Raw genomic sequence first — 27028 nt, 5'->3', positions numbered from 1 at the left:
CGAATCTGCTCCGACAGGCTGGCTTAAAACAGATTGAGGACTTAAGAAAGAAATACTCCGGATCTCATGTTTTAGGGAAAGTCGGCAAGGATAATTCAGTCAATCCGTGATTTGTGGCGCCGCCCTACGGTCGTCGAATGTCACTCACAGACAACACCGCTCCGACGACTTCGACCGAATCCAGAAACAAAGGTGGGTGGACCATTGACCGTTGAACTCGACGACAGTAGCAGGCAGAAACCACCGAGTGTCCACAAGAAGCAAAACTCCATGCCCAACTCTATATCTTCACTCGTCCCGCGACCACAGTCGAACATTCCAGAAGCTTAGCCGCAACCGGAGAGGGAATCGCCCCTGTTCCCGGAGGAAGAAGCTGATCGATAGAGCTCGGATCATTCTTTAGCCATGGAAACTCTCTCATGCCTGGGGTTTGATCGACCATAAAGTCGATGGTTTAGGTAGGATGGTTGCACCCTGGCCATCGAGACCACGGTCGAAGCAAGCGTCTGCGTTTTCCTCGGCCTGTCAAGTCGTCGCATTTTTATTCGAATTTCCCAATCCGAAAGCCGTGACCTTCTACAAAAAGTTCACAACAGAACTGAACTTCTGTATAGTTGGATCGAGAATGACCAGAATAGATCCCCAGTCGCTCCATTGTATTCCGGATGAGGGATTCACCCATGGAGACATGGATTCTTTGAGAATGATTTTTCCCGCGCCGTGGAGACAAAGGAATCAAAAGCAGCGCCCTGTTTCTCCCTCCTGAGACTCGTGCAGAAACAACTTCTTTCGATTCTCGAGATTCGCGTTTCAGTCCTCCGGAAAGCAGAATCGGAGCATCGTATCCCAATCGTCTGACCTCGATCGACAGGGATGTTCCGAGTGTATCGGCCGAGCACGATTTCCCGATAAACTCACCCACGGTGAGAGCTGCCTACTCCTTGCCGAGGATTTGAGAGTCAGCGCCGGGGACGGTCTCAGTTGTTCAAGACAGCGCAGCCGTTCCCCCGGACACAGTCAGTTGGAAAATATTCTAGTATTCATGCCGTCTCACGACAAAGCTTCCCTGATCGGTCTGAATGCGCATGGAAAACTTGTAGCTTGTAGGCCTTGGCTGTGGCTCATTCCTGCCGTCTAGACTCGCTCTCCATTCGAGCTTAGGTCGTACTCACAAAGATGCTCAACGATGAAGAGGCTGCGCTCGCACAATTAACAAAGGGATCCCGGCGTTACGGCTGGCTGACGGGCTCCTCGGTGCGAGGAATTATTGTTTGAAAAAACTCTGTTCGTCAACCGCTGGAAGCTTCCGTAGGCAAAGCAAGTTCCTGCCCTCGTTTCAGCCGGACGTTGAAAATCAATATTCCAACAAAAAAAAGTTGGAATCGATCGTATCAGCCCGCATTGCCGTGACTACCTCTAGATGGGCTAGAGGCAACAAGTGAATTGGAATCCGGAACTCCTAACAATTGGAGTCGCCGAGTCAGCACCGTTCATGAGAGAGCAATTCAGCTAGATAGGCAGCCAGACAAGCTTTCGGGAGTCTTCGTGCTTGAGTCGCGCGGGCGTTGTTGGCGGGAAGTACCGGTACAGCGCGAACGGAGTTTTGCTGTAGTACTGCTCGTTACGCAAGAACAAAAACCACGCTCACATTTTGTCGTGCCGTCGACGACGATCAAACAAAGCCCACACTTCCTTACTGTCCACGGAGCCGTGTTTAACTCAAGGTCACGTCGGTCGTCTCCGAATTTGAAACTCATTCGCGTTAGCGGATCTGGCACACAGCATCAACTGTCGAATCCATCGCCTCATATTCTCATCACTCAAACAGGAAGGTTTGAGTTGATGTTGCTCAGGCTTTTTCATTCGAAAGTCCCCATCAAGAGAAGGAGGCTGATGATGGCAGCCGGTTCGCAAAAGTGAGTCGCGAGGAGCCTGGAGGCGACTGCAGCGCCTTGGGGGCACTTTTATTTACTGCTTGCATTCCAGTTGACGAATCGTAGCGTCGATCAGACGTTATAAAGGTAAAAGGAAGTTTCTAGATAGTATCAACGATGAAAATCTGACAACGGTCTCTAGGTGTTTAGCTTCCTTTGCCTCTGGGGTTCGTTTGCTCTTCAGGGCGGAGCAACAGCAAACACTCGGGGTTAATGGCCGGCACCGCTCGTAGGCTTTCAAATCCTCCTCTCATGGGAAGAAAAAGAACTTCAGAGGGGCCAGCGCTCGCATTAAGTTCCGAAGCGCGTCAAGACTTTCGAAAGTCAACTCCCACAACAGTGGACCCCGCTTTGACGCAAGAAAAATATTCTGATCGACTTTCAGATGAGTCCCTTGTCGACACTCGACTATTCCTAGTAATCCCAAGAACATTCTCTCTAGAACTCCCGTGAACATTCTTCCTAGGTCCTACGGCTCCCTCTCAGACCTTTTCGATCAGACATCTCAAAGCACGGCATTGACAAGAAGCTACCTATATCGAATATCAAGTCAGAGGGAATAATTCTAGAAACATCCGCTCGAGCCTCATATTTTTCGCAGTGAGTCATGCCAACCTATCGATTCACGGCCTAGATTCCTGGCGCGTCGAGCCGGAGAATGGGACCGTGATAACGCAAACCAGAACGCCTAATGTTCTAATAGGATGGGTTTTGACGCAATGACGCTTCTCGGAGTGACTCGTTCACGATTCCAGTGCAAGAGCTGCGAGAAAAATCCGAACGTTGACACGGACACGACGACATCCGCTCGATGACGAGCCGATTCTTTGTGTAAAGACTGTGATTGTTCCCAAATGAGGTCGTTCCCTTTCCGCCCACCGACTGCAGACGTATCGAGCACGGGCTCAAAGTCCCTCAGCGAGATTAGGCTCCCGCTGGAGCCCATGAAGATACCGACGGAAAATGAAGCAGATTTCTATGATCGATGATGGAGGCGCGAACGACAATTTTCGAATTCCTTCAACAAATTTTTTTCGCACGCTGAGACCTACTGCGAGTGAGAATAGGAGAGTGAAAGTATTCAATACTTCAGCTGAAAAGCTTCTCCAGAGAAAAACCATTGGGAGCGAAGTAAGTCTGCGAGGTCTGCACCGTTCGACCGTCAATGTGCACTCTCTGTCCAAGCGGGAGGAAGTCTCCGAGCAAACAGTTACACTGCACTCAGTTCTGCCGCTCGTAACGATAGCACTACAAGAGCCGGTCACGGCGAAAGAGGTATCCCGAAGGATGAAATGGAAGCGGCGAGTGATTTTTCCGATGTCAAAAAAAACTTCAGCGGCAAAAAGTCGTAATCACGGTTGCCTCCGTGAAACTGGATAATCGTTCACTTGTCGTCCACGGCAACCGCACGGGGGATCATTCGCTTATCTGACGCGGGGAAACTTGACCGAGCTCTGAGCTACATCCGCTGGGACCACGTGAAATCCTCACGCTTACAAACATCGGATAAAGAGTTCTATATTGGACTACCGCTACCGGGATGAGCTTTAAACTCATACAGATATCGCTTTACAGCGTCAGTGGGCAGCAGTAGTAGTAGTGGACGTAATAGCGGACAACTTGGTCGTGAAGAAACGATCCTAATTCAATGGGGCCGTAGGCCGTCATCGATACGCGGCCCGTTACGACGCAGATAACGACACAACGGTTTTGTCCGATTGTGTTTGGCGGGTCTCTGAACGTTCCCTGAATATTCTTAGAAGCGAAGCTTGGGTTGAGCTTTGTTTCTCGAGTGATGCGAATATTGACCGATTCTGCTGCTTTGATGAATCAGTCAATAGCTCTGGGTCAGTAGATTGGGTCATTCTTCACTTAAGTCCATTAGATCTAGCCCAATCCCTAGGATTATTGAGACAGGTTCGACACAAAGCTCTGGTTTCGGGAACGACGCTGGTGTCTAAGAGCTGGGTCATTCGAAATCGGGCCCGGAGCTCCAAATTCGATGAGGAAGTCCAAGTCCAATCATCTCGAAGCCCCTAGAGCTCATCCATCGACCAACTTCTTGTACAAAACGACTAAGATCCCCGAGGAATCCGAATGAGACCTCAATTCTAGAGCAAGGAGTCCCTCAAGGGCATTCCCGGGTCTATATCGCCGAAATCCCGTCCCTTCCACTCAGATGGAGCGCCCATTCGACTCTAACACGGTGCTACGCAAATCGAGAAGCCGGCAGAATTTCAGCCACGACGGCGCTGCGTGACTGGGGCCCCAGCAAACAACTCAGAAATGACGCTCGAGCCGAGCAGGCAATTGTTCTCTGCCTCGTTTCCCATGTACAACAACTTCTGCGCTCATCTCAGATAGGGTAAAAAAATAATGGGGAACGACGGACCTTCCGTTTCTAGAAGTCGCACTGGAGCTCCAAATCATACTTTGTGGACCGGGAAAATCTGCGAATCAATGATACGGTTTTGTGACAACGGAGATGGAGCAATTTTGGCAGTACTCGCGAAAAACACAGATCTTCCAGACACAGATCTTCCGTCTATGAGGAAAATCTCAGCTCGACTTCGACAAACAGATATAGTCGAAAGGAATATGCCATTCCTCGGTGTCCCCTGTCTGAGATTAATAACCACAAACGTCGCCGATGTGGACATTCGACGAGAGCGGGGAACCTACTGATCGATTGCTGGCTGGACGAACGGCCCGTCGGACGGACGGATTGATGGACGGACGGACGCTCGGGCGGACGGTTGGTCAGTCAGTCGAACAGCGGAACGGATAGAGGGTTCAACTCTCCTCGTCCGGTGATATAATACAATGAGCGTTTGTGTGTGTGTGAAAATTCTCACCAGAGATCCAGAAGATCTACTACGAGCGATTGCCGCTGTGTTCTTCTTATTGCGAAGCTCTACTTCGTTTAGCTGCAGGCGTTGACTGATAAGTTCGCCGGTTATCGCTGATTAGACACAGGCCGACAGCGTCATCTGACTTCACTGAAGTCGAAAAGAATTTTGAGCTAAATTGACTCGGCAGGTTCGTTGCGACAATTTTTCCTATGGGCTTCCTACACGGCACGCTGAAGACGTACGTTTGGATTGAGAGGAGCGCAGCTGTAGAATGCCGTTCCGAAGAGACTGAGGTTTCCAGAAGCTGTTCTGAATTCTTAGCCGTGATTGACTTGTATGGGAGCTCAAAGAACGAAAAAGAGAAATTTGAGCGAATCTTGATGAAGATGAAGCGTTTCGCTATTCGTAATTAACAACACGAAACAGGCAACCGGGGAGAACGACCGAAAATCCGCAGCCGTGAACCTTCACCCACAACGAGCAACGATTGATTGGCCCTCACCCAGAGCAATCGTCTCGTGTTTTTCTCGAGTTCCCCGTGAATAGTTCTCGTACGCATTCCAGCTTATTCGGATCAATGCTACAGTCAGCGTAAATCCTCTGGTACGATGAGCTCCGCGATCCGGACTTTCCTCGATCTTCGCGCGAGGCGGACGACGCATCATGACTCAAGAGGAAAAACTCCGGAGGAAATTAGCATCCATTGTCCCCACAGGAGAAAAAAATACTCTTCCAAACGGGCTCCCAATCCCTGCATTCTGATGGAAGCCGAAAAAAGCTCAGTGCTTGACAAAATTCGACAGCACATGAGGCAGAATCAGTCCTTCAGGGCGTGCGGATGCCGGCTCCAATTAACATCTAAGTGGGCCACAATTCCATCATCGGCTCCTGGTCCAAGGCCAGCTGATGCCATCAGAAGTAATAGCCATCATAGGAGAGGGTCCCCATGCCGAGCATGTGAGCATTCCTCGCGAAGGTTGAGGAACTCTCGAACGGTTCATGGGACTCGACTCGGCTGAGAATACGCGTTGGACGTCTCGATGGTCACATGTATCGACCAACGAAAGACGACACGGATGGATAGATAGATGGATTCATGGATTGATGGACGGGAGCGAGCGGACCAAAGCCTGATGGGGAAGCGGCGGATCCAGCTGAGCATACAAGCAATAATATCGGATGGTGTTTTGAAAAATTCGAGAACAATCTGTAAGCTGTCATGCTTTTCCGAAACAGGTTGCTTCGGTTCACTCTTCGGTTAGTGAGTTTGATGCTCGCTCGGGCACTTGATTGTTTGACTAGCTGAACTCCATGTGAACGCGCGTGTGAGAGTTTCTCCTACGGAGAAACGCGAACGCTCGTCCGGCGCGTCCCATCCCCTGGGAAGAAGACACTTGAGGCATCTGAGCGGGCGGAATGAGCTGTCAAATCTCCCGCCCGTCTATCTCGCTTCTGACGCGCATTCCCGTAACGGTGACATAACGTGACGCTCAATTTGTGAGCACCAGCGACCAATACTCGGACAACAGCGCCAGCGTCCCGTCGGCAGCGCGACCGATCTCGGAGGTCAGCCGGTCATCGGTCGAACGAGCCCGCTTATCACCATTCGGAGAAAAGAAAACTCAGAAGACCCAACCCACACGACAGAAACAATATCATGGCTAACAGCTAAGTTCAGCCCGGCCGAGCAGAGCCCCGTCATGGTTTGGCATTGTCAGCCTTTGACACAGCGGCGGCGGTGGAGCCACCACTCGGCAGCGAATCGTAGTGGAGCCCTATCATCCTTTTTGTTATGCATTTAGTCGACTGCCTGAACAAAGGTCTGACCAGAGGACTCCGCAACGGAATTTCAATCAGTCCGGGGGATCAGACCGAGCCATGACCGACCGTGGACAGACCTCCCCGGACTTTCTCCGCACTCATGGTATTCTTCAAGCGAAGGGACTCGAGTTCCAAACATGCTTTCTAGAGCTACAGAAGCTACTTTCGTCCGTCCAGTCGACGGTACTTCCTTCCTCTGCTTCGGTTCATTACCGGAGTATTCGAGACGAGAAATTTCCTTCGTCATCCTAGCATTCGAACCGCATTCCATTCTCTGCTTCCGAAGCACCTTCTGTGGAGTTTTTTTTCGTACGCAAGGTCACTTCCTATCGGAAGAAATTCGCGGGCAGAAAAGTGATAGGTGAATATTGCTCAAATTCATTAGATGACCTTTGCCAGAGAGGGAGTCTCGCCGCTGGAAGCGAAATACATGACGAATTAAAGTGTAGTCAAGGAACAGCTGAGCATCGATTCGAGAGTTTCAGTTGCGAGCGCTTCCACGCATTGGTTTTCGCTGCGCTGGGCGTCGTTGCTCGTTCGAGGAAACCACCTGAATCCGATTTCCCTCCAAAAGCGGAGGGGGGACAAGGAAACGTCAGCTGAAACAAAAATCCGAGCAAGGGACGGGAAGCGCATGCATTACGAGATGGCATCGCTAATTCCGTCGCAGTCTACTCATACCGGAATGATCCCGTGAGCTTGATCTTCCCGCTCGTAGCCTGCCCTGATCCGTGGGGCTTTTTTCGGGAGCTCCGAAACGAACCAACAAAACGAGGCGCGTTCGCTTCCGCTGCTTTCGGCAGCTCTCATGGTGCGTAGCTACGGGACCGGCAGCAGCGAAACGGGAGGAATTTTCGAATCGTAATTCGAATGTTTTCACTGAATTCAAAATGACCAAATGAGAAGTTCGGGTGGAACTGAGCCGCGAGCCTCAGCCGCTCGGCTCGAACAACCGAACGCTCAATGAAGCTGAGCCGCAGTGAGCAACGGAAGCAAACGAAGTCGCCCCACCCGATCTGCTCTATCTTCTACGGAAGCAAGTTCCATGGTCGCGTTACATTTCGTCGCGTTTTTCCGGCCGCCTGGATTAGGACCTGGATCATGATTGTTCGACCAGCTGCTCGCATCCATGCGACGGGATCTTTTTCGGCATACGGAGCTCGAATCGAGCGGAAAACTTCAGGAAGCGGAGGCGAGTCTACAGGATTTTCTGACAATGCTGCGATTACTTTCTATGTTACTCATCTTCCTGATCGATATCTTCAACATCTTCATCTCTTCCCCGCAGGCTGAATCCAAGCTTCCAATCGTCGCATGAAAGTTTCGATCATCATGACGTGACTCGCTAATGAGGCCGGATAAGCCGTAACATTATGTATTAATCGCCGCTGGACTCAATGCTCCGGATCAATGTACGGAGGAATGCTCTTCGTCTACTCGCGAATTTCTGCACTCAACATTCAAGCGTAGAGACCTCGAGAGAGGTATGAGAGGTACCCGGTCTCAGCCTGAACGAGCTCTCCGAAATCCTCACGGAGATCCGGTCGGAACTGATCTCTCTGAGGATCCCCCGTTTCCGGAAGGATGTCCCCCGTAACTCTCCATCATGCCCCCCGGGTGCCGGAAGAAATTTCGTTGAGCTTGGAACCCCTCATTGTAGGTAGCTATAAGTATGAGAGAAATATCACCGACAATGAGTCACTCGGAGCGAGTTGCCCCTGCTGAATACCAGCTCGATGATTGTCAGACTCTCCGTAATAGAAGAGTTGGAAATTTCATCTCCTTGAATACACGCAGAAGAATTACTCTGCAGACTTGAATGCGCGGCTCGAATTGCTTGGCGCGAGCGTACTTTCGCATCGGCGCCGAGCAAAACAATTACGGAAATGGAATTCGATGTCTCCTATGCATTTCGTTTTTACTAAAAGATCGTGCTGACGTAATCCCACAAAGATCGTTTCCGACCGAAATGGCTGCGCACCATTACCGCGAGCGGATGGCAATGAATCAAGCGCGTTCTTCAAACGGGCCGTATGAATCCGGCTTGAATCTGCCCGCCGCAATAAGCATGACGCTTTATCTGCTAGAGTTGATGATCTCGAATTGGAGGAAGTTGCTCACCTTCGAGGGCATACGACGCGGTTGTCACATACGATAGTCTGAGCAGTCAGTTCGGTAGGAACACTCCACTCAGACTTGGAGGGAGTCTTCCGTTGGAGTGAATATCATTATCATGACAGCACCCATATGTTGTGATGGGTGCGGATGTGAGAAACCACATGTTCGTGGAGTCCGGAAGGTCGGAACAAACTCCCTGAGAACAACAGAAGGTGATCGGTTCGAAGATGGTGAGACGATTGCCGTTCTCCCGCTTGGAGTTTATCACCGATAAAGGCTGTTTGTATTCATTCATTGAGTTAAGCAGCTCTCGCAGAGATTCATCTCCACTAACGGCCAGGGCTTGGAATCCGACGCAGCGTCCCTACTCAGGTGCTTCGCGTCATTCTTGGATTGTATACCTCGAATGCAGTCGGATAATATTTACGAATGTCAGCTGGGGACCTCTTCATTGAGTCTTTGATAGCACAGTCTGAGTGCATGGACTCGACTCATTGTGTCCTTCGATGGAATGAAGTTCGAGAAAACTGACGGAGCCCGCGTCGAGGTCACGCAAACGGTCTGTCGCCTCTTTCAAGGCTTCACAACGCGCGTTCTCAGAGAGCGTAAGTGTCCGCGAGCTTCTTGAAACTTCGAAATTGTGGATCTGAGAGTTTTATTTCTCTTTCGACACCTCAGTACGAAACAGTGAGCTCTGCGCACTGCTCCCGACGACGCCGAAATCACCGCTCATGACGGCATTTCCGTGGGGCTCCCTTTCTGACTGAGTACGCGCACATGTCCATCGTGTTCTGGGGTAGGATTCGCATGGTTGAACACACGTTAGATCGTTCGGGTGACTCAGCCACTGTCCAGATGGGATCCGAACCTGTGCCGAGCCCTGACAACACCCGACACACCAAGCGTCGGCGGGCGTAGGACGCGGTGAGCTCGGGTAAAAGCGATTTCGGATTCCCACAATCTGAATTTTTGAAGTTAAACTTTACTTAAATTTATATTGCATAAAGGATTCAAACTTTCGCAACACAGAGCGAAAAACGATATAGCTTCGAGTTATTCAAGTGCACGATGTGATTGGAGGAATGGTATACGACAGAAACCCCAAGTCCTCGGAAGCTTCAACGAGTCGATTGGGGCCTGAATAGCACAGAAATTTTTGTCGAGGCTTCTCGTGCTCTCACACGTGAGCCGTCGACGTCGAGTGCGAGTGAAAGACAGACGGTGCCTTGACATCCGGAGTATGGCTTTCCGAGCCACGGAGTCCCTGCGGGCAGGTTGTCAAAGCGTCGTCGTGGTGTCGAAGGCATCGCGGACACAAAGCTTTGTTGCTTTCGCTGAGATCTGGCGACGAGGCCTCAGTTTGCGAGAGAACGAGCGCCGCCACGCTAGGGAGTTGTCCACGTCATTGGCTTTTGTTGCTCTCTGCGTGGAATGAAAAAAAGAAAAGAAATAAAAATGTCTTTGATGACGCTCCGGCAGCGACAAAGTCAAGATTGACTTCAGTGACCGTCAGAAAGTCAGTGAATGTGGAGGGAAAACAGAGCTTCGAAAAAGAGCGCTCCCGAATAGAGAGCTGAACAGCTTGGGGAGTGCACAAAGCAGTATTGGAAATCATCGGCGGCAAATGTAATGATTTAGCTAATAAGTTTCCGCGCCATGTCGCGAAAGCGAGCATGCTTGGGAGTCTGTCGGACATTTTCCCGGGAACGGCTTCGAATCATCGAGAAATCTCCGCTCCCCGCGAGCAGAAAATAGCGCTCTGGGCGCAGAAGTTCGAGGCTCGCAAGTGGTCTCCGACTCGATAATGACTTATACGACTTTCACATGCTGAGTGAGTGGTCGTGCCGCGGAGCTACACAGGAAGAAGCACGGTCATAAATCTGATACGTAAAGAGACCTCCGCGTTCATCGAGAACCTGAACGCGGGAGACGCCAGCCAAGCTCCATCAGCTCTACTCGGTCGTCCCGGCTTACATAACGGGCTCTCAAATTGAATACTAGGCGCAAGAGTTGTCGCCGAGAAGGGCGTCGTGGAGGATGCGTGATCACGAACGAATCCCCCCGCTCGAGGCTCCCCGAAGCCACCCATTGTTTCAGCGGAGTCGCCGTGCAGCCGGACGCACGGCAGAACTCTGCCAGATCTCAAAACCACAATATTTGCGAAAGGTGGTTGGATCCGATTGTGGGACTTGAAAGAGGACCGCTGTAAAATCAAAACAACTCTCGTAGAGCCGGCGTCATCGGTCCGGAATCTGATGGCACGCGCAGAATGCGAGGTTTTCTGTTTCCCTTGATTGGTACCGCTCAATAAATGACTTTGTACGCGGTTCTGCTCCGAGTATGCATGTACGTGATTCATATGCCGAATACATGGGAACAAAGGAAAATCCTCAGAGCACGATGAAGACCCCTCGGACCATAGAAGGACCATAAGACATGAATCGAGTCGGCCACTCTCCAATTAGTAGAGAATCTCGACCTATCTAAAGACTTCAGATCGAACGACGGGGATCTGCCAAGAAGCTGTTCCATGCCAGAGAAGGGCGCTCTCGTCGGATCGCCGTGAGACGAGCTATCCCGGACAGACAGAATTGGCGGTCTGTTCAGGAGAGACATCCGTGAACGCTCTACGTGACTATAACACAATCTCCAATTTTCACAGCCCGGCGACTCCGTTGTTTCTCTTTTCCTCCGACAGCAAGCGAGAGCGAATTTTCCGACGACGAGAGACTCCTCTGTGGAGGAGCATGCCTCGCGGAGTCTATCAATAGCGATATCAAAGGAATGGGAGGAAAACCACCTGTAGACATAACCAAAGCCTCAAGAGGCTGAATCATGAAATCGTGAGATCACTCTTGAGACACGAAAAACTCAGCCGAGGTGCTCATTCTTTTGACTGAGGTCTCACGAGTCCCCTACGACAGAAGTGCATCGACCACCATCGAGGTCTTGCTCTCCCCGATCTATTGGCCGCTCAGGTGAGCTGCAACAGCGCTCAAGCTCCTTTCTGGTGCTCCGTCATTCGCTTCGACGACAAGGGGATTATCGTCAACTTACCCTGACTTTGCGTATGTAGGAGTTCTGTATTATCCTTTTCTCATCTTCACTGGAGTATCCTGTGTCAGTCATTTTGACGGTTCTGTGGATCGGTGCTCCTCTCCAGATATCCCAGAGGAGAATCTCAGTCGGCAACAGCGGTCGAGTCGTCAGAAGAACACCGAGGACTCCAAGCACCGTGATAGTCAAGAAGGAAGCAACTCTCGACGCGGAACTCGTGTGCAATTCGTGAGCGATCCTATAACATAACACTCGCGCCGTCAGCGAAACAACACGGAAAGTTCACCAGGCAGTTCCACACAAATAACTTTGACACGACTCTCCGAGCGCCGTCCGTAAACTAAAGGCGGTTGCTGTGTTCCCCCATGACCGACGCTCTCACTCAGTTGCCTCCTCGCCTTCTCTTTCATGGAATGTTTCTCTCCACAAGATTTCGCTCTTCCTCTCGACTTTCATCTAGCTGACGAGCTGACTGATGCTGACGCTGCGAACATGCTGCCGGCGCCGCAATGCCGCCATGGTTACGAGGATCGCTACGCTTGAGGCGCCACCTGGTGGCCAGGTGGAGAAAGACGCGCGACTATAGAACTCCGCCTGCGGAAGTCATCTCGCGCGGTCCGACTTCGACGTGATAATGAAGGCCAGATTAACGCCTTAAAATAAAATATTGACAGCCGTATGAGCTTCTGAATCAACTAAATTCTTCTCGAGACCATATGGGACCATCGAGACCCGCCCAAGATTGCGCTGCGATTGGTCGAGCGTTGATTGACGGTGAAAATGAGAAAGAGTCCTGGGAACGACTTTTAATTAGTCAGAGGCCGATGGTGTCATGCTTCGTCAGAAAAACTCTCTATTCCGGCTGGCCAACACGCCGATCCAGGGCCATACCTGAAGAAATACAAAATCTCTTTCTTGATAGATGCAGAGAGACAAATACTATCGGGCACTGAAACTTCCGACAGGTCCCCTAATTCGCTCTGGATGAGTTGCCTGAACGTGACTCACAGCAGAGATCATTCCAGAGGATCATCCCAACTCGAACTCGAAATCGTGAATTTTCGAGACTTAATGTTCTCTCTCTTGGTGTGTTTTCTCTCTCGAGGCAATGTAGATCTGGCCGGAATTCTTCACCGTTCCGTTAATCCCTCAGGTCTAGGAACCAACGTGTGGGCGAACGTCCGAGATAGACAATTTTTTCCGAGTCCATGACGAGAAGTTTACCCGGCTGATTTTCCCGTAATTCATCGGGCTGAAACGAATTGTCCTCGATTCGGAAGGCCTGCATGCTGCTAGAACCGAGTCTTCCTATCGCTTCATCCGCCAGGAAACTCCTTGATTGAGGTGTCCTTGAACGATACGCACGCCTCTCACTGATGCCGCCACGATTCGGGTCAACCTGGACAGGTGGGAGAACTCGCGATCGTTTATTGGAAGCGAGTGAGCCGGGTACTGAAATTCTCCACCAAATATCTCATTGAGGAAAGATTCGATCAACCGGACTTCGTTCACAGTCGGAGGAAACCATTCCTCCTTAAATGGGGGTAGCGGATCCAATTCCTCTTCGAGACGTAGACTGAGTCGCGATGTATCGGCGGGAAATCGGTCGAAGCTGTCGAGCGACCTCGTGGGAGACCATCGAGACGAAGAATTTCTCTTCCCACATATCTCTCGCACTTGTCTTCTCGATCTTGTTCTCTTGAGTTTTAAGAGAATTTGTTCTCGGCTCAGAATCTGAACTCGCGGATACTCGACGAACCGTGGGGATTTGGAGTCCCATGTAGGTTGAGACCTACGGTCCCGCTCACGGTGCTCCATTTCTTTAGCAACAATAGGTCGAGTGCCCTTCGACTGTACAGCATCAGGTGCAGAAACCCAGCATTGCCCCTGGTCATGCGGGATACGGGACCTCTTCAGAGGCTCAGAGGAACTGCTCGTTTCGCCGATCCTTTAAGGTACCTTTAACCTACTCCAGATTAGATATTACGTCGAGAATTTTGAATCCTTCGACGATTTTTCCCTCATAATATATGGGAGCGACTTTTCGTTTTGTGAAAGGCTAATATTGCAAAGTGGTTCTCCATGATAGAATGAAGCCATTCCGGCGAAGTTTTGTACAAGGAATGCTCCTTGTTACGCAACATCTGTGGAGGCGGTCACCAAATCCACTGAATCAGATCTGCCGCACAAAAGTCCCCCCGGCTGGTGGGTGGAATATCGTGACCAAATGACGCCGTGGATCCCGTCGGTCAGTCCGAACCTCGCTCCGCTCCGGCGGAATCTGGCAGCGATTGACGGGAGTCGTAATTTCTGATCGATTCACAACTCGGAAGCCGATCAGACGCACGACACCGAACAGAGAGAGAATCGGGAGAACAGAGAGCTAATGAAAAAATGAAGACAGGAGTTCGGTGATGAATGGCAGCCCCAACGAGAGAAGCGCTTGTCACTTTTTATTACGGCTAAGCGTGTGTTTTCCGGAAACCACCCTGAATACCAATATTTATTTTTGTTGGAAGCTTATCCGAAAATTCCCTTTCGAACTCTTGATCTGATTCGTCGGATGAGCAGGATAGCGATGGTGCTCAGATCATGGACAAAGATCCCTTTTCGAGAGCAGGCATAAGAGGGAAAGTATAAGAGAAAAGATTTCAGAATTCATAACGAAGGTGGAAGGAACCCTTGCTGAGAATATTGTTTAGGATAGTGATGATCACCGTCGATCGCTCGTGAACAACTTTCGAGCCTTTTTTCCAATGTGTTGTCTCTCCTGCTGAAGGATCGCTCGTGGGTTTGCTGCTCCGAAGTTATTTCCTCTCCAATGAATGGCCTCTGGATATTTCATTATCCGGGATAGGTCAACAGATACTTTTTGTGATTCTAAGTTGATAATAATTAATGTGGATGTGTTCGCATCCTCGCAGGCGATCGGATCCCCTTATGTTTCCATATTACAAATTAATTTCTCAAAGTTTTCTGGAAAATCAGTGTCCCGAGCTCTGTGAGGAAAACGAACTGAGAGCAGCCACCGTCTTCATCGGATTTCTTTCTCATCATCACGCGCTTCTCAACTTTTCTCAGAGGTCTGTCTGAACCACTAAGGTCGTGATGCGCTATTCGGATTTTTTTTTCTATCGTCGCCTCTGTCTACTCACACTAGTTTTTTTTGTCTTCTACTAAGAGAGCGAGCTCCTCCTCACCTCAGATCACCTCAGTAGACCTTAGTATCAACAACGGTCGTAGCAAGATCGGAAGTGGTAGTCTCTTTCTTATAGTAGTGGTGGTAGTTTTCTTGTTGGTGACTCACATAGCGGGGATACTACGCCGACGCCATCTCCCAAGCTCTCCCGCCGTCTCATTCCCTCTATGAGTTGATTGATCTCATATTAGGTTGAATTATAATTATAAAAAATCCTATAAATTGGGTATCACAGCTCGGTACAAGCCTAAGCCGCGGACGCTGAGAACGTCACGCTATCACGCAGAGGAGCCTTCAAGCTCTGATCGTGATCTTACAGACTGGAGGTCTATCAGAGATCGATACGCTAATTCAGACGTTTGAGATCTTCTGGTAGCAACGAATCATCTGGTAGTCCGGTCTGAGGTACCGAACAGCGTTCAAAAAGCAAAGTTTTCTCTTCCTTCCAGTTACCATCTTCCCATGACTTTTCTCCTTCGACTGTCGTTCTAGGACGATTTGCCTCGACGCGCGACGTGTATCCACGGAATCGATCCGCAGGCATGACTGTCACTCGCTCGACCGAAGTAAAGGACTGTCGAGTCGAAGGAAATCATCTCACAATCGATAGATTAGAGGATTAAGCAATCAATCCTCACATGGTACAACAGTATATACAGTAATTCCTCACGACTCCATTCCCTCATTTACACCACTGTTCCAGCCATGGACTCATTCGTTGATCCAATTGACTGCAATCAGATGCGAAACACGTGCAACGGCAAGTATCGGACTCATCATTTCCGGTGAGTTGTCCCCCGTTTCCTCTCCGTTCCCCGCGCGAGCTCGTAACGCGGCATGAGGACTCAGTGAGGCGCCCCACGGTCTCGAGGAACATCGACTCGGGGGGATAGGAACTGAGACTGTCCAGATTATCGACACCCATGTTCAATAGAAGGCATCCTTCCGGAGACCGGTTTCAACTACGAGTGAAGACGCGGCTCAATCGTCGATGGTGATCGCTCTAGGAGAGACGTCGACGACGAGATTCTCGCTCCTTTCATGCAATGGTGTAGTTTGGCTCGGGGGCGCGCTAGAGTGTGGTGGGAGGCGTGCGAATGAGAGTCGGTCTGATGTTTTTGGTGTGTATAATTTGCTCAGATCCGAAAGATCCGTTTCCTGAGATTACTCTGAGCATCATCACGGATGGTTCCCACGAGCAATTCGTGGCTTTCGGAAGAGCAGAACGAGACCGTCGCGTCAGTCTGTCTAGACAGACGCACGGAGACGGTATTTCGTCTCTGCGACGGGAGTCGAATCGTGGATATTTCAATTAAGGAGTCAGGCCTTACTGTACGTCGGCTGTGCTGACTGTTCCCCAAGCACCGAAGCCTGGTTAAGAGAGGGTCAACCAACTAACTCGAGAATCCCCAGACGGAACAACATTTAGTTGAAAACTTTGTTTTTTTTCCAGGATTAAGAAAACGCGGTCACTGGTTTCGAGTAGAGAGCAGTGGATATACAGCTCGCTCTATCAATGTATTGGTCTCAAACTTGGGATAATTTTCAGTGGAGCCAAGCTCCGAAACACCATCAGGTAACTCGTCAATATGCACACTGTGACACGCGCATTGTCGAACTTTGCATCTGACTTTTTCCGTCTGCTTGTCTGTCTTTGCTGGTTGAAATTTCTTGAGTGGATGGTGGGGGTTGATTGGGCGGTTCTTGTTGATGTTGTCGTTGTTATTGTTGTTTATCGTTTGATTGAGTGATAAGGTATGCGGACAAAACTGTACTGCGACACCGTTTCGTGGGTAAAACCTAAGAGACGAAGCTTTTTTTTCACCGGAGACCATTCAGCAGAGTAATAATGAGATATAGCAATTGGATGACGACGACGACGGCGGCTTAGACCGAAGCATCATTCTTCCATCATGCATCCCACCACTCATGCGAAGCGCTACCGGAATAACCACCGCCGCCGCCTCCGTAGCCGCCGCCGCCTCCGTAGCCACCACCGCCGCTTCCTCCGTATCCGTTACGATGACCTCCGCCACCCGACGAAGCTCCGCTGCGTCCTCCGCTGCTGCCGGTGTTGCTGCTGCCTCGATTGCCGAAGTTTCCTGCGAATTCAGAGGATGCTCGATTAGCAAGTGATCGAACGAAGAGCTGTCCGAAGGAACCGGATTCGACATCACTCAGCCTAGGCCCGCGGAAATCAACTCGACTCACCTTGACGATAATCTCTGGAGGCGAATCCGCCGCTCGCGAAACGCCTGCCGCTGCCACCGCCGCCGCCACCTCCTCCTCTGCTGGAGCGGCTGTAGCTTCCGCGGTCGTCTTTGGCAATGCTCAGCAACCAATCCGGGCGCTCCTGTTTTGCTTCCTGAAGGAGTTCAGCGAGATCCAAAGCGAGGTTTCGGTTCTTGTCATGGAAGAACGAGGTGGCCAATCCGAGATTGCCGACACGTCCCGTACGCCCGATGCGATGGACGTACTCTTCAATGTCGGTAGGAAGATCAAAGTTGATGACGTGCTTCACGTTTGGTATGTCGAGACCACGAGCTGCGACAGCTGTTGCCACAATGATCGGAGTTTTTCCGTTGCGGAAACTCCTGAGAGCGTCTTCACGTTCACCCTGACTCCTGTCTCCGTGGATCGATGTTACCGGGTAGCCTTCTCTGATGAGGAAATTCTCGAGGCTATCGGCTCCCTTCTTGGTTTCAACAAACACCAGCGTGAGGGTCTCGGAGGATCCTGGCGCAAGACCGTCTGGTCCGCAACGCAAGCCTGCGGCCTCGAGAAGATCGAGTAGGAACTCACGCTTGTCCTGTTCTTCAACCCAAACAATTTTCTGAGTGATATTCTCCGAAGTAGAACCCACACGACCGACAGCGAGGAAAATGTAGTCGTGCAAGAAGCTAGTAGCGAGCTCTTGCACCTTTTTGGGGAACGTCGCGGAAAACATCAGTGTTTGACGTTCGCCCGTTTCGGGCATACCGGAATCGTAGACGATCTTCTTGATCTGGGGCTCGAAACCCATGTCCAACATTCTGTCGGCTTCGTCGAGCACGAGGAACCGAACCAGGTCCAGTGCGACCTTGCCCCTCTCGATCATGTCCCAAAGACGTCCAGGTGTCGCGACGAGGAGTTGACATCCCTTATCCAGATCCCGCATCTGGTTCATGGGATCCGCGCCTCCGTAAACGACGCAAGCCCTGACTCGGCTACGATAGGAGAATTTGCAAGCTTCGTCATAGATCTGTTGGGTCAGCTCTCGGGTAGGCGAGAGGATGAGCGCCAGGGGATACTGCTTGCTCCTGCTCGATTGCCTCTGCGGTTGAGGAATCTTCTCAGGGGGTCCATCGACGAGCAACTTGTTGATCGACGGAATGAGGAAGGCCGCCGTCTTGCCCGAGCCAGTCTGTGCGCAGGCCATGAGATCGCGATGCGACATGACGATTGGGATTGCATATTTCTGCACAGGGGTGGGCACCGTATAGTTGGCCAACTCAATGTTTCCTCGGAGCAGCGGACATATGGTGTCGCAGTCAACGAAGTTATCAATCGGTTGAGGGGCATCGTTTCCCGATACCTCAACTGGAATATCCTCGTACTTTTCGAAGTTTATACCGGAACTCGTGCGGCCAGCATGGGGTGCGCCGAACAATTTCCGCTCCAACTGCTCGTCAGGAGGCGATGGCTTAGTCCAATCATCGCTGTACTGCTCAGTCCAACGACCATTCGAGCGATTGTCGCGGTACTCTCGGCCATATGACCCCCGGCTGCCGCCGCCGCCGCCGCCAAAAGTTCCTCCTCCGCCGCGCGATCCGAAGTCTCCGCTGGAAAGAGAAACGAATTCAATTGATGATGACAGAAACAAAATAAATCGGACAGGACGCGGTTCGTCACGGAACGTCAGCCGTCAGGGACGACAATCGAGCACGTTGAACGGCATCGGGACGCAACCACCATGTTGTGAACCCGAAAGCCGTGGGAGACCACCAGTCTCACGATGAGCAGCCTCGAGTCGTCGAGTGCCGCCGTGACAAGGAACGACGAGAGCGAAGCAGGTACTTACTAGTCTTTCCTCGTATCGAAACGGTCCCGACCTCCCTCGCGATTGAACCCGCGGTTGAAAGCTGTCGATTAGAAAAACTCGATGTTAGGGCTCGGCGAAGAACGCTCTCCAATCGAAGATGGAGATTCCAAGCGATCGGGAGACATGAATTGAGCATGGATATATGACAGAAATATGAATCATTGAATTATTTTCATCATCGAAGGATCCAGGGATGCCAGTGCGGCGATCACTCGTGATCCCGGGGCTGCCAACTCACAATCACGGGATGGGGGTGGAGCGTCCCTTCGATAGTCTCGCGCACCAAAGTTACCGAAGTTCCTTCCTCCCTTGTCACCGCGGCGTCCTTGATCCCCCTCGGATGGAAATTCAGACGAGAGTGCAGTGCCTCCTCCTGAAGCAGCACCTCGAAGGGCCGGCGGAATGTACTTCGCTGAAATTGATCGACGAGCTTTAACGCTTAGGATCGACTACGCGGATTCGGGATCTCCTCGGCAGAGATGAAAATCTACATCATGATCGAGTTCTCTGTCGAGCCACCCACACGCGATCCCACGCAGTCTGTTCGAGAGGTCAATTCGAACCATAACAGACGTTTGCGGAGAAGAAGAGATATCATCCGACCCCGTTCATGCTCGCGGGCAGAATGACCTCATAAGCTCCGTCATCAATGCTTCCTCGAATAGATTGAACCTTCGACGCGTGACGTTTCAACGGAGCTTTACTAAGCCCTTGTTCGAGTATCGAAGTTCACTCGAACACTTCCGAGCCGCTCTCACTGCGAGAGCGATATGAAACGGTTGAGTGTCTCGACCATTTCGAGCGGTCACCGGATATGGGTCGAGACGCCTCATCCGCGAATAAGAAACACGAAACGGTCTCGCGCAGCATTGAAATGCTATACCGGGGAGTTCAAGTGCGACGGGACGGAAACTCGTTCCCGTCTCCTGCCGGATTTAAAACTTTCCAGAGATGCGACGTAGGAGATAAGCCTCTTTGGGATCATTGTTCCCTCGTGAGAATTTGCGACCTACGACGATACGGGTCTGCATCTGTCACTGCTGAATCGTCCGTGGCCGGCGAGGTGTAGAAAAAAAGTTCAAACCGCTGGAATGAGCTGGACTTCCCCTCTCTCCGGGATCGACGGTCGAGTAAAAAATAACTCGAGCCGTACGGGGAGTACTCACCAGGCTTCGAAGAATTAGCACCAGGCTGGGATTGGCTACCTTGATTGGAGCCGTCCAAGTCTAGAGCAGCTACCTGAAAAACGAGGTAAAAGAGTGTCATCAGACCATGTATTGGGAACTCTCCTCTGAAGCTAAGAGTATTTCACTTTTCTTGGCTCGATATCCGGCACTGGATCTTCTGTAGAATTCCGTGAAAAAAAATCGCGCCTCCCGCAAGTACCGTGACGGAATCGGGAGCAGCAGCGTCAACGGAAACGAGGAGTTCGGAATAGACATGTTTCTAAACGCGATGACGTCAGCACAGTCGTCACGTGTGGCGCTCGTCGACGGCTTCTTCAGAAAACTGCTCACTCGATTCATGCGCCGAATCTGGTGGCTAGCCAAAGGGTTGCTCACATCGTCGGTCGGTCGAGCGGGCGGTCACTTACTCACTCGAGTCGTTGGAATTTTTACAAGAAGTGATGCAAGCGGAATCGCAAGGCGGAGACATTTGTCCACGCTATCGAATACGGTGTGGTAGAGCTACATTCATAGACATATCTGATTGTATCCCCAACACCGAAGTGGGACGACCTAGAAAGTCTCGCCGATACGAGCACTGACTCAGATCAGGACGTCAGATTCGCTCCTGCCAACTTTCGGGCGGCGACACGACGCTACGCGCGATGTCTCGATATATAAATTCGGAGGTACTCGATACACTGCAGGGTCTCGGTCTGTCCCACATACTCGCTTTCTAGATACCCGAAATCACCGTGTCGATGATATTTTTTCTTCTCGGGAGCGAGGCGGGATACAACACCATTTCGGCACGGGGAAGAACGAGCTCGAGAGCTCGATCGTACGAGTCCAAACGGCCGCCATATTCGACGGCGCCGGACGAGGAAGTACCTTTTTCGATCAAATGCGAGGGAAGAGAAAAGAGGATATATCGAATTACAATCCGGGAGTTGGGAAGTCTCGAGTCGATTGATTCTGATCGAATGTAGAAGGCTCAGAACGGCCCTGTGAGGAGGCTCCCGAGAGAACGGTGGCTGCACGTGTGCAACCTCAACCGATTCATCCGGAAGCCTCGCACGCCGCGAATCGATCCAAATGTCGTGTCTAGATCTAATCCCCGCGAAGTCGAGCGATTCCTCGATGTCGGGAGATTCTCAGCGATTATTGGACTCGGAACCTTTTGAAATACTCCGTTGCATGTCTCGAGCCTCGAGTATACTCATTGGGGTCCCACGGGGACCACGAAGACGCGAGCCCGCTAGAATCATGGAGTACTACTATTTAAGGAAAAACACCATTATCGGCCCCGAAGGATGTGGAAAGCGACCTTCCTGACGCGCGGACTACGGACGACGGATATCGCTGAGGAACCCGGGTTCGCAGGCCGAATTAGGAGCTTTCCCGCGATCGTTGCCGCGAACCGAATAGCCAAGTCCACTTTAGGCCTGCGACTGCGTGTCGTCGTCATTAGCCTGGCCGACTGATCGGAGATTCGACGCATATAAAAGCTCCAAATACTCACTTGCTGCGCTAGACCTTTTTCATTTTGGGCTGACTCAAATGTCATAATATCTTAGAAACTCCGTTTCCACCGAAAACTCCTGTCGTTGCGTTTCAGTTCGCAAGATGATACACAACAGCACTTCCTTCGGGCTAAGCCGAAACCGCATAGAGAGAATGGTGGCGCTTCGATCGACGGCTAAATCAGCGGATCCGCTAGCAGCGACAATATTTCGAAAAAGACCGCGAACTTCGGAAACTCGATGGAACAACCGATACGGAACCGTTCTAAACCGGTTAGAGGGGAACGAAGTTCCCTGTGAGCACTTCCAGGGCTTGCGAATCTCATGACTCCCGAGCCATGTGAGAATCGAAGTCATTCGGCGATAGCTCACGGAAGTCCGCCGGGTTTGCGCATAGGATACACGAGCGCGCGGATGACTCGCTGATCCCTCGCGAATATAGGACTCACATTTTGAATAATTGGATATCTTCCGACATTATTTCACGGAACGACAAAGCGCCAGCCTCGTTCACATCCTCCATTCTGATAACATGCAGACTCCTCGATGCCAGAGGAAAGCTTTCTTGTGAGTGTAGACCATCCCTTATTTCCAGTTTCAACTCCGAGAATTGAGGGAGAATCCATGAAGCGGGAGCGGCGACCCCCTGGGGAATAGCTCGCGATATCCAGACTGGAAGCAAAGGGAACTTACAGCTGCACAGAGAATCGCATTCGTTGGAGAGCAGATCACAGGGGATCTACCATACTCCTAGATCGATTGAGACGATTCACATCTCATTGGGTATGCAAGGACAGTCCGCGGCGAGATTCAGCGCTGAATCGAAAATTTCCATCTACATAGATAGATCGGAATCGCCGGACAGCTCTCGAGTCGGGACGCCGAGCTACACTAGGGCTCCGTGGAACTCCACGGTTCCGTGGGGCACTTTCCGGGGCTCCTCGGGAACGCTTCGGGGGTTTCGTGGCGCCTCGATTGACCGGCAATGTTGTCCTCGATGAAATTGGTATTCACCGTGTCTTCGACATAGAGGGTCTAATGTTCGGGGCGAAGAGCAGAGTATGAGCGCGGACCTTCCCGCTGCGGGATCTGTGCACTGGTTTCCCGAGGACTCCTCGAAGCCCAGTAGGGGATCCATGCCGCGAATGAAGTCATTATACGCGGGCGTAATGGCGTAGAGTCGGGGCGATACATGTACACATTTCTTAATCTCCAACATTCCAACGTTCCGACTTTCATTCCAGAAGTTCGATTGTTCGGATTGAATTGGATGAGAAGCAGGGTTGGCCTGTCTCGGGGTTTCCGCCGCGTACCCTGAGCTAATTCCTATGCTGGACCTATCCCTGAATCGCGCTCCCGCGCTCTTCCCCAAATAAGATGGGTGCTTGGCCCTCGACTCCCGGCACCACCGCGCGGTCGAGCTCGAACAAGCATAGCAGAAGTATGATCTTCCTGAGATCCGAGAGCTGCGACGAAGCTCAGTGTCCTCGAAGGCTCGAGCTCCGTGAATGTCAGCCGTTCTCTGATGAGTTCGGCGGTGAAGTTTTCGTTGTAATGTAGAGCCAAGCAGTTTCCATAAAATAATTGGCTCACAGCATCGCTCCCGCGGTAACAATGTTCTGAATGACCAGCGGCATATGTGCCGTGTCATCACATGATCTAACGGGTAGCCACGCTTGATTATTCTTTCAATTCGCGTCGAACGAGCCGATGCTTGAAGACGAAGACTGCATGAAGAGCGAAGTCATCTTCTTGTGAGAGGGCTCAGCGGCGAACCTTCGCCCACTAGCGGAGTCAGAGCGAGGCAATGCCCTCGGATGGTTCGTTACGTTCGACCGCTGAAGAAATAAATGAGAGAGAGCTGCACTCGAACACGAAATGCACGCTCCGACCTCAAGCGGGACCTTCGCTGAGAGCGAGCTCGCTCGTGAAAAAGGATAGAACTCAATTTTGCACGGTATGTTCATGGAGTGACCGGTGGCCCTTCGCAAAGAACCTTGATTCGAAGTTGCCTCGGTGTCTCCCCGATTTGCTCCAAGAGCGAGCGCTGGTCTGCGTAACCGGGAACCGGCCCCAGTGTTCGTTCGGTTCGTCGTGTTCGAGTCTATTTCGTAGTTTGTTTTCAGTTTGTTCCGCAGACGGAATAATGCGGTGGTGGCATTTCACATTGTTTTGCGCATGCAGCGCGTCGTTCTGCGAGGCGTCGAGTCCGGAACCGAAAGTAGCGGAAAAGCCGGGCGAATCGATTCCCATCGTCGACGGACACGGTGGCACTATCGACATCAAAGTGGACTCCGACGTCCTGATGCTGACTGAAGACAACTTTGACATTATCGTCAATGCTAAGCCAATAATTCTCGTGAACTTCTTCGTGCCTTGGTGTGTTCACTGCCAGAAACTCGCGCCGGAATACGCGAAAGCCGCGAACCGCCTGAAAGGAAACGATAAAATCCCCAGAATTCCCCTGGCAAAGGTCGATTGCAACTCTGAAAGTGCACTCGCCAGACGCTTCGGCATCGCGGGCTACCCGACGCTCCTGATCTTCCAGAAGGGACAGCATAAGGAATACGAGGGTGGTATGACCTCGGACGCTCTCATAGAAGAGATGAGGAAACTCACCGATCCCGACTACAAACCTCCACCACCTGCGGTGAAAGTGCTGACCTCTCAGAATTTCACTTCCGTCTTGAGCCGAGTCAAGCTCGCGCTCGTCGAGTTCTACGCGCCTTGGTGTGGGCACTGCAAACAACTGGAGCCGGAGTTGGAACGTGCGGCGCGGAACCTCGAGGAGCGGGTGGATCCCATCCCGATTTATAAAATTGACGCCATCGCCGAAAAGGACATCGCTAAAGCCCTCGATATCCCCGGGTATCCGACGATGTTCGTGATCAGGTACGGCATCAGATTCAGATACGACGGCCCTCGCGAGGACAGCGGTATCGCAGCGTACATGATCCAGCAGGGGAAATCGCCCAGTGAATATCTAGAGAGGCAACCTCAGTTGAAGAATGAGGTGAAATGGTCGAGGTTCCCGCTTGTGGTCGGAGCCTTCCAGTCGCTAAAGTCGAAGTTTTTCGAGACTTTCATCGAGGCAGCGAATTTCGAACGGGGTAACTTCTCCTTCGTCCACACCGATAAGTTCGACGTCGTCAATGCTGTTCTCGGGGTGAAGCAGATGGATACAATTGCTCTACTGCAGCCGGAGTGGCTGCGATCGCCGTACGAAACTGTTCGTCTCATATACACCAACAGCAAGGCTAAATCGCAAGATCTTCGTGATTGGTACCACGCACATTGCGTCCCGCTCGTCGGACATCGGACCAAAGAGAATCTCTGGATGTACAATAAGTACCCAATGGTTGTGGCCTACTACGATGTCAACTTCTCCCATGAGTACAGGTGCGTTTTCGAGTAAGATGCGGAATCCAACCCGGTAGTGCAGGCTCGACGCTTATTTCCGATGCTCGCGTCGGATCGCATTCTATTCCACAATGGGAACTCAAACGTACGGGGACTTTTTCCGTTTCAGAGCCGAGACTCAAATTCCTCGGAGACAGATGCTGTCCGTCGCCAAGGACTTCCGGGATTACCACCCGGAACACAAACTCGTATTCGCTATCTCTGACGAGGACGATTTCTATGAAGAGCTGAAATTGCTGAAATTAGCCGACAGCCCCACGATAGTCAATGTCGGCTTCTATATGAGCCCCAAAGAGAGGTAAATCCGCGATATTCCGCGCGTCCCTAGGTAGATTTGCGAGACCGGCACCTGAGAATTAGGTCGAGATTCAAGCTCCGACACGATATGCAGTCTTCGTATCTTACAGAGCTGAAGCAATTATTTTCTCCATATAGATACGCGATGGAGCCCGTTGAGGATTTTGATGATGATTCGCTGAGGAAGTTCATCGACGATGTTTTGGAGAAGAAGTTGAAGCCAATCAGGAAATCTCAGCTTGCCCCGAAAAAGCAAAGCGGAGCGGCCCGAATCGTTGTGGGTTCATCGTTCGAGAAAGAAATAATCAACGAGGACAAGGATGTTTTCATTCTATTCTACGCTCCTGACTGCGGTCACTGCAAGAATTTCATGCCCGACTTCAAAAAAATTGCCAAGAAATACCAGGGTAGGTCTTGTGTGTGACCGTTCCTCCAGGTCGCTCGAACGAGCGTCGTGGAGGTATTTTGAGCACAAGCGTTTCTTAGTACAGAGTACAGACGCATGACAGAATATGTTCCCGATTGTCTCATTTCGCGTCCGAAAGGAGACGATCCGCTGATTTTTTCGCTGGAATCCTTGGACGCTTCATCGACTCCCAATGAAATCGCTTCATTTCCTTCCAGATTCGGACCTGAAAGTCGCCAAGATCGATGCTTCGAACAACGAGTTCCCAGATGAATTCGTCGTTACAGGCTATCCAACCTTGTTCTACGTTCCCGCGAAGGACAAGAAGAATCCCATCAAATTCGTCGGAGAACGGAACCTGAGCAATGTTCTCGATTTCATCGAAAAACACAGAGCGCACGGAAAAGGCGAAAATGCGCCAGAGGGCCAAGAAGTCAGAAAGGACGAATTGTGAATGCAAGCCCAATCCGCTTTAGAGCCAAACTTTCGGATCTAACATCGCCGTTTCCCCACGGCAGCTAACCAGGGTCCTCGCTATCTTGCACTGAGCTAATCGAGCGGCTCTGGGTTGTATCCTAGGTAGCACGAAACATAAGACTTTTTCATGACTGATTCATTTTTGTGAATAATTCTCTCCGCGTCCAATTCCTCTTAACTCGAACCAGCGGAAACCAGATATCCTGTCGAGATATTCTTCTATGACATGCCAATAGTCTTATGGACAGAACGACGCACATGCCGCGATCGAGTTCGAGAGATGAAATAAAAAGCTGGAATCTCCGTGGGAAAGCTCAATTATTGCGTTGTGGCCTTGGCTGGCAACCGGGATATGAGACCTAGTTTATGACTGACACATTCAGCGAATAAAGACTCGCCGAACGGATTATCGAGGGTGGCGTATTCTCGGAGCATTCTGTCACGGCGAGGATGAGACTCCGACCGCTTGATCCTTGGAGACTCGACAAGGAGCGCGCGGATCCTGACCGACATACTTGAGATCGGCGCTATAGGTACGCAGACACTCGATTCAGATCAGTTCCTCAAGAATTGTGGGACCCTGAGACCGGTATGCCCGGACACTGGAGTCAAGAGAGGAAAGAGAACATGTTTTCGAATCACCGAATTCGGAGTTATGATGAAACGCTCAAAGTGTA

The 27028-nt window shown here is 51.1% G+C and overlaps 3 protein-coding genes across 3 annotated transcripts in view; 1 reads left to right on the top strand and 2 right to left on the bottom strand.

The window, feature by feature from the left end:
* Rhp (GTP-Rho-binding protein rhophilin) overlaps positions 1-11998 on the bottom strand; it is a 43603-nt gene extending 31605 nt beyond the window's left edge. The window contains exon 1 of the mRNA XM_003739140.2: positions 11783-11998. Within this exon, the coding sequence (XP_003739188.1) occupies positions 11783-11854 (72 nt within the window). The 5' untranslated portion in view covers positions 11855-11998. The remainder of the gene's footprint in view (positions 1-11782) is intronic.
* A 4687-nt stretch (positions 11999-16685) lies between these two features.
* bel (ATP-dependent RNA helicase bel) lies at positions 16686-21795 on the bottom strand. Its single transcript, XM_018641970.2, has 6 exons — positions 21751-21795; positions 20229-20301; positions 19301-19474; positions 19042-19102; positions 17193-18802; positions 16686-17083 (listed from the first exon to the last, which is right to left on the bottom strand). The coding sequence occupies exons 1-6, from the start codon at positions 21793-21795 to the stop codon at positions 16893-16895; spliced, it is 2154 nt and encodes a 717-aa protein (XP_018497486.2). The 3' UTR covers positions 16686-16892.
* A 1867-nt stretch (positions 21796-23662) lies between these two features.
* Positions 23663-26384, top strand: LOC100903395 (protein disulfide-isomerase A4). The gene is made up of 5 exons (XM_003739160.2): positions 23663-23708; positions 23878-25150; positions 25281-25469; positions 25607-25875; positions 26093-26384. Exons 2-5 carry the CDS (start codon positions 23898-23900, stop codon positions 26326-26328), a joined length of 1947 nt encoding a protein of 648 aa, XP_003739208.1. The 5' UTR covers positions 23663-23708; positions 23878-23897; the 3' UTR covers positions 26329-26384.
* The last annotated feature ends 644 nt before the right edge of the window (positions 26385-27028 follow it).

This window comes from Galendromus occidentalis, unplaced genomic scaffold (assembly GCF_000255335.2).
Source record: "Galendromus occidentalis unplaced genomic scaffold, Mocc_1.1 scf7180000076421, whole genome shotgun sequence".
Classification (NCBI taxonomy): Eukaryota; Metazoa; Arthropoda; class Arachnida; order Mesostigmata; family Phytoseiidae; genus Galendromus; species Galendromus occidentalis.
The sequence above is the reverse complement of the archived record's forward strand: the minus strand, read 5'-3'. Positions and strand labels throughout refer to the sequence as shown.

Bases quoted from the DNA above. Each gene is read 5' to 3' on its own strand.
- LOC100903395 (XM_003739160.2), top strand. From the start codon at position 23,898: ATGCGGTGGTGGCATTTCACATTGTTTTGCGCATGCAGCGCGTCGTTC. The intron at 25,151-25,280 runs GTGCGTTTTCGA...TTTCCGTTTCAG, and splicing joins AACTTCTCCCATGAGTACAG to AGCCGAGACTCAAATTCCTC. The intron at 25,470-25,606 runs GTAAATCCGCGA...TTCTCCATATAG, and splicing joins TATATGAGCCCCAAAGAGAG to ATACGCGATGGAGCCCGTTG.
- bel (XM_018641970.2), bottom strand. From the start codon at position 21,795: ATGACATTTGAGTCAGCCCAAAATGAAAAAGGTCTAGCGCAGCAA. The intron at 19,475-20,228 runs GTGAGTACTCCC...GATCAATTTCAG, and splicing joins TGCTAATTCTTCGAAGCCTG to CGAAGTACATTCCGCCGGCC. The intron at 17,084-17,192 runs GTGAGTCGAGTT...CTGAATTCGCAG, and splicing joins CTCCAGAGATTATCGTCAAG to GAAACTTCGGCAATCGAGGC.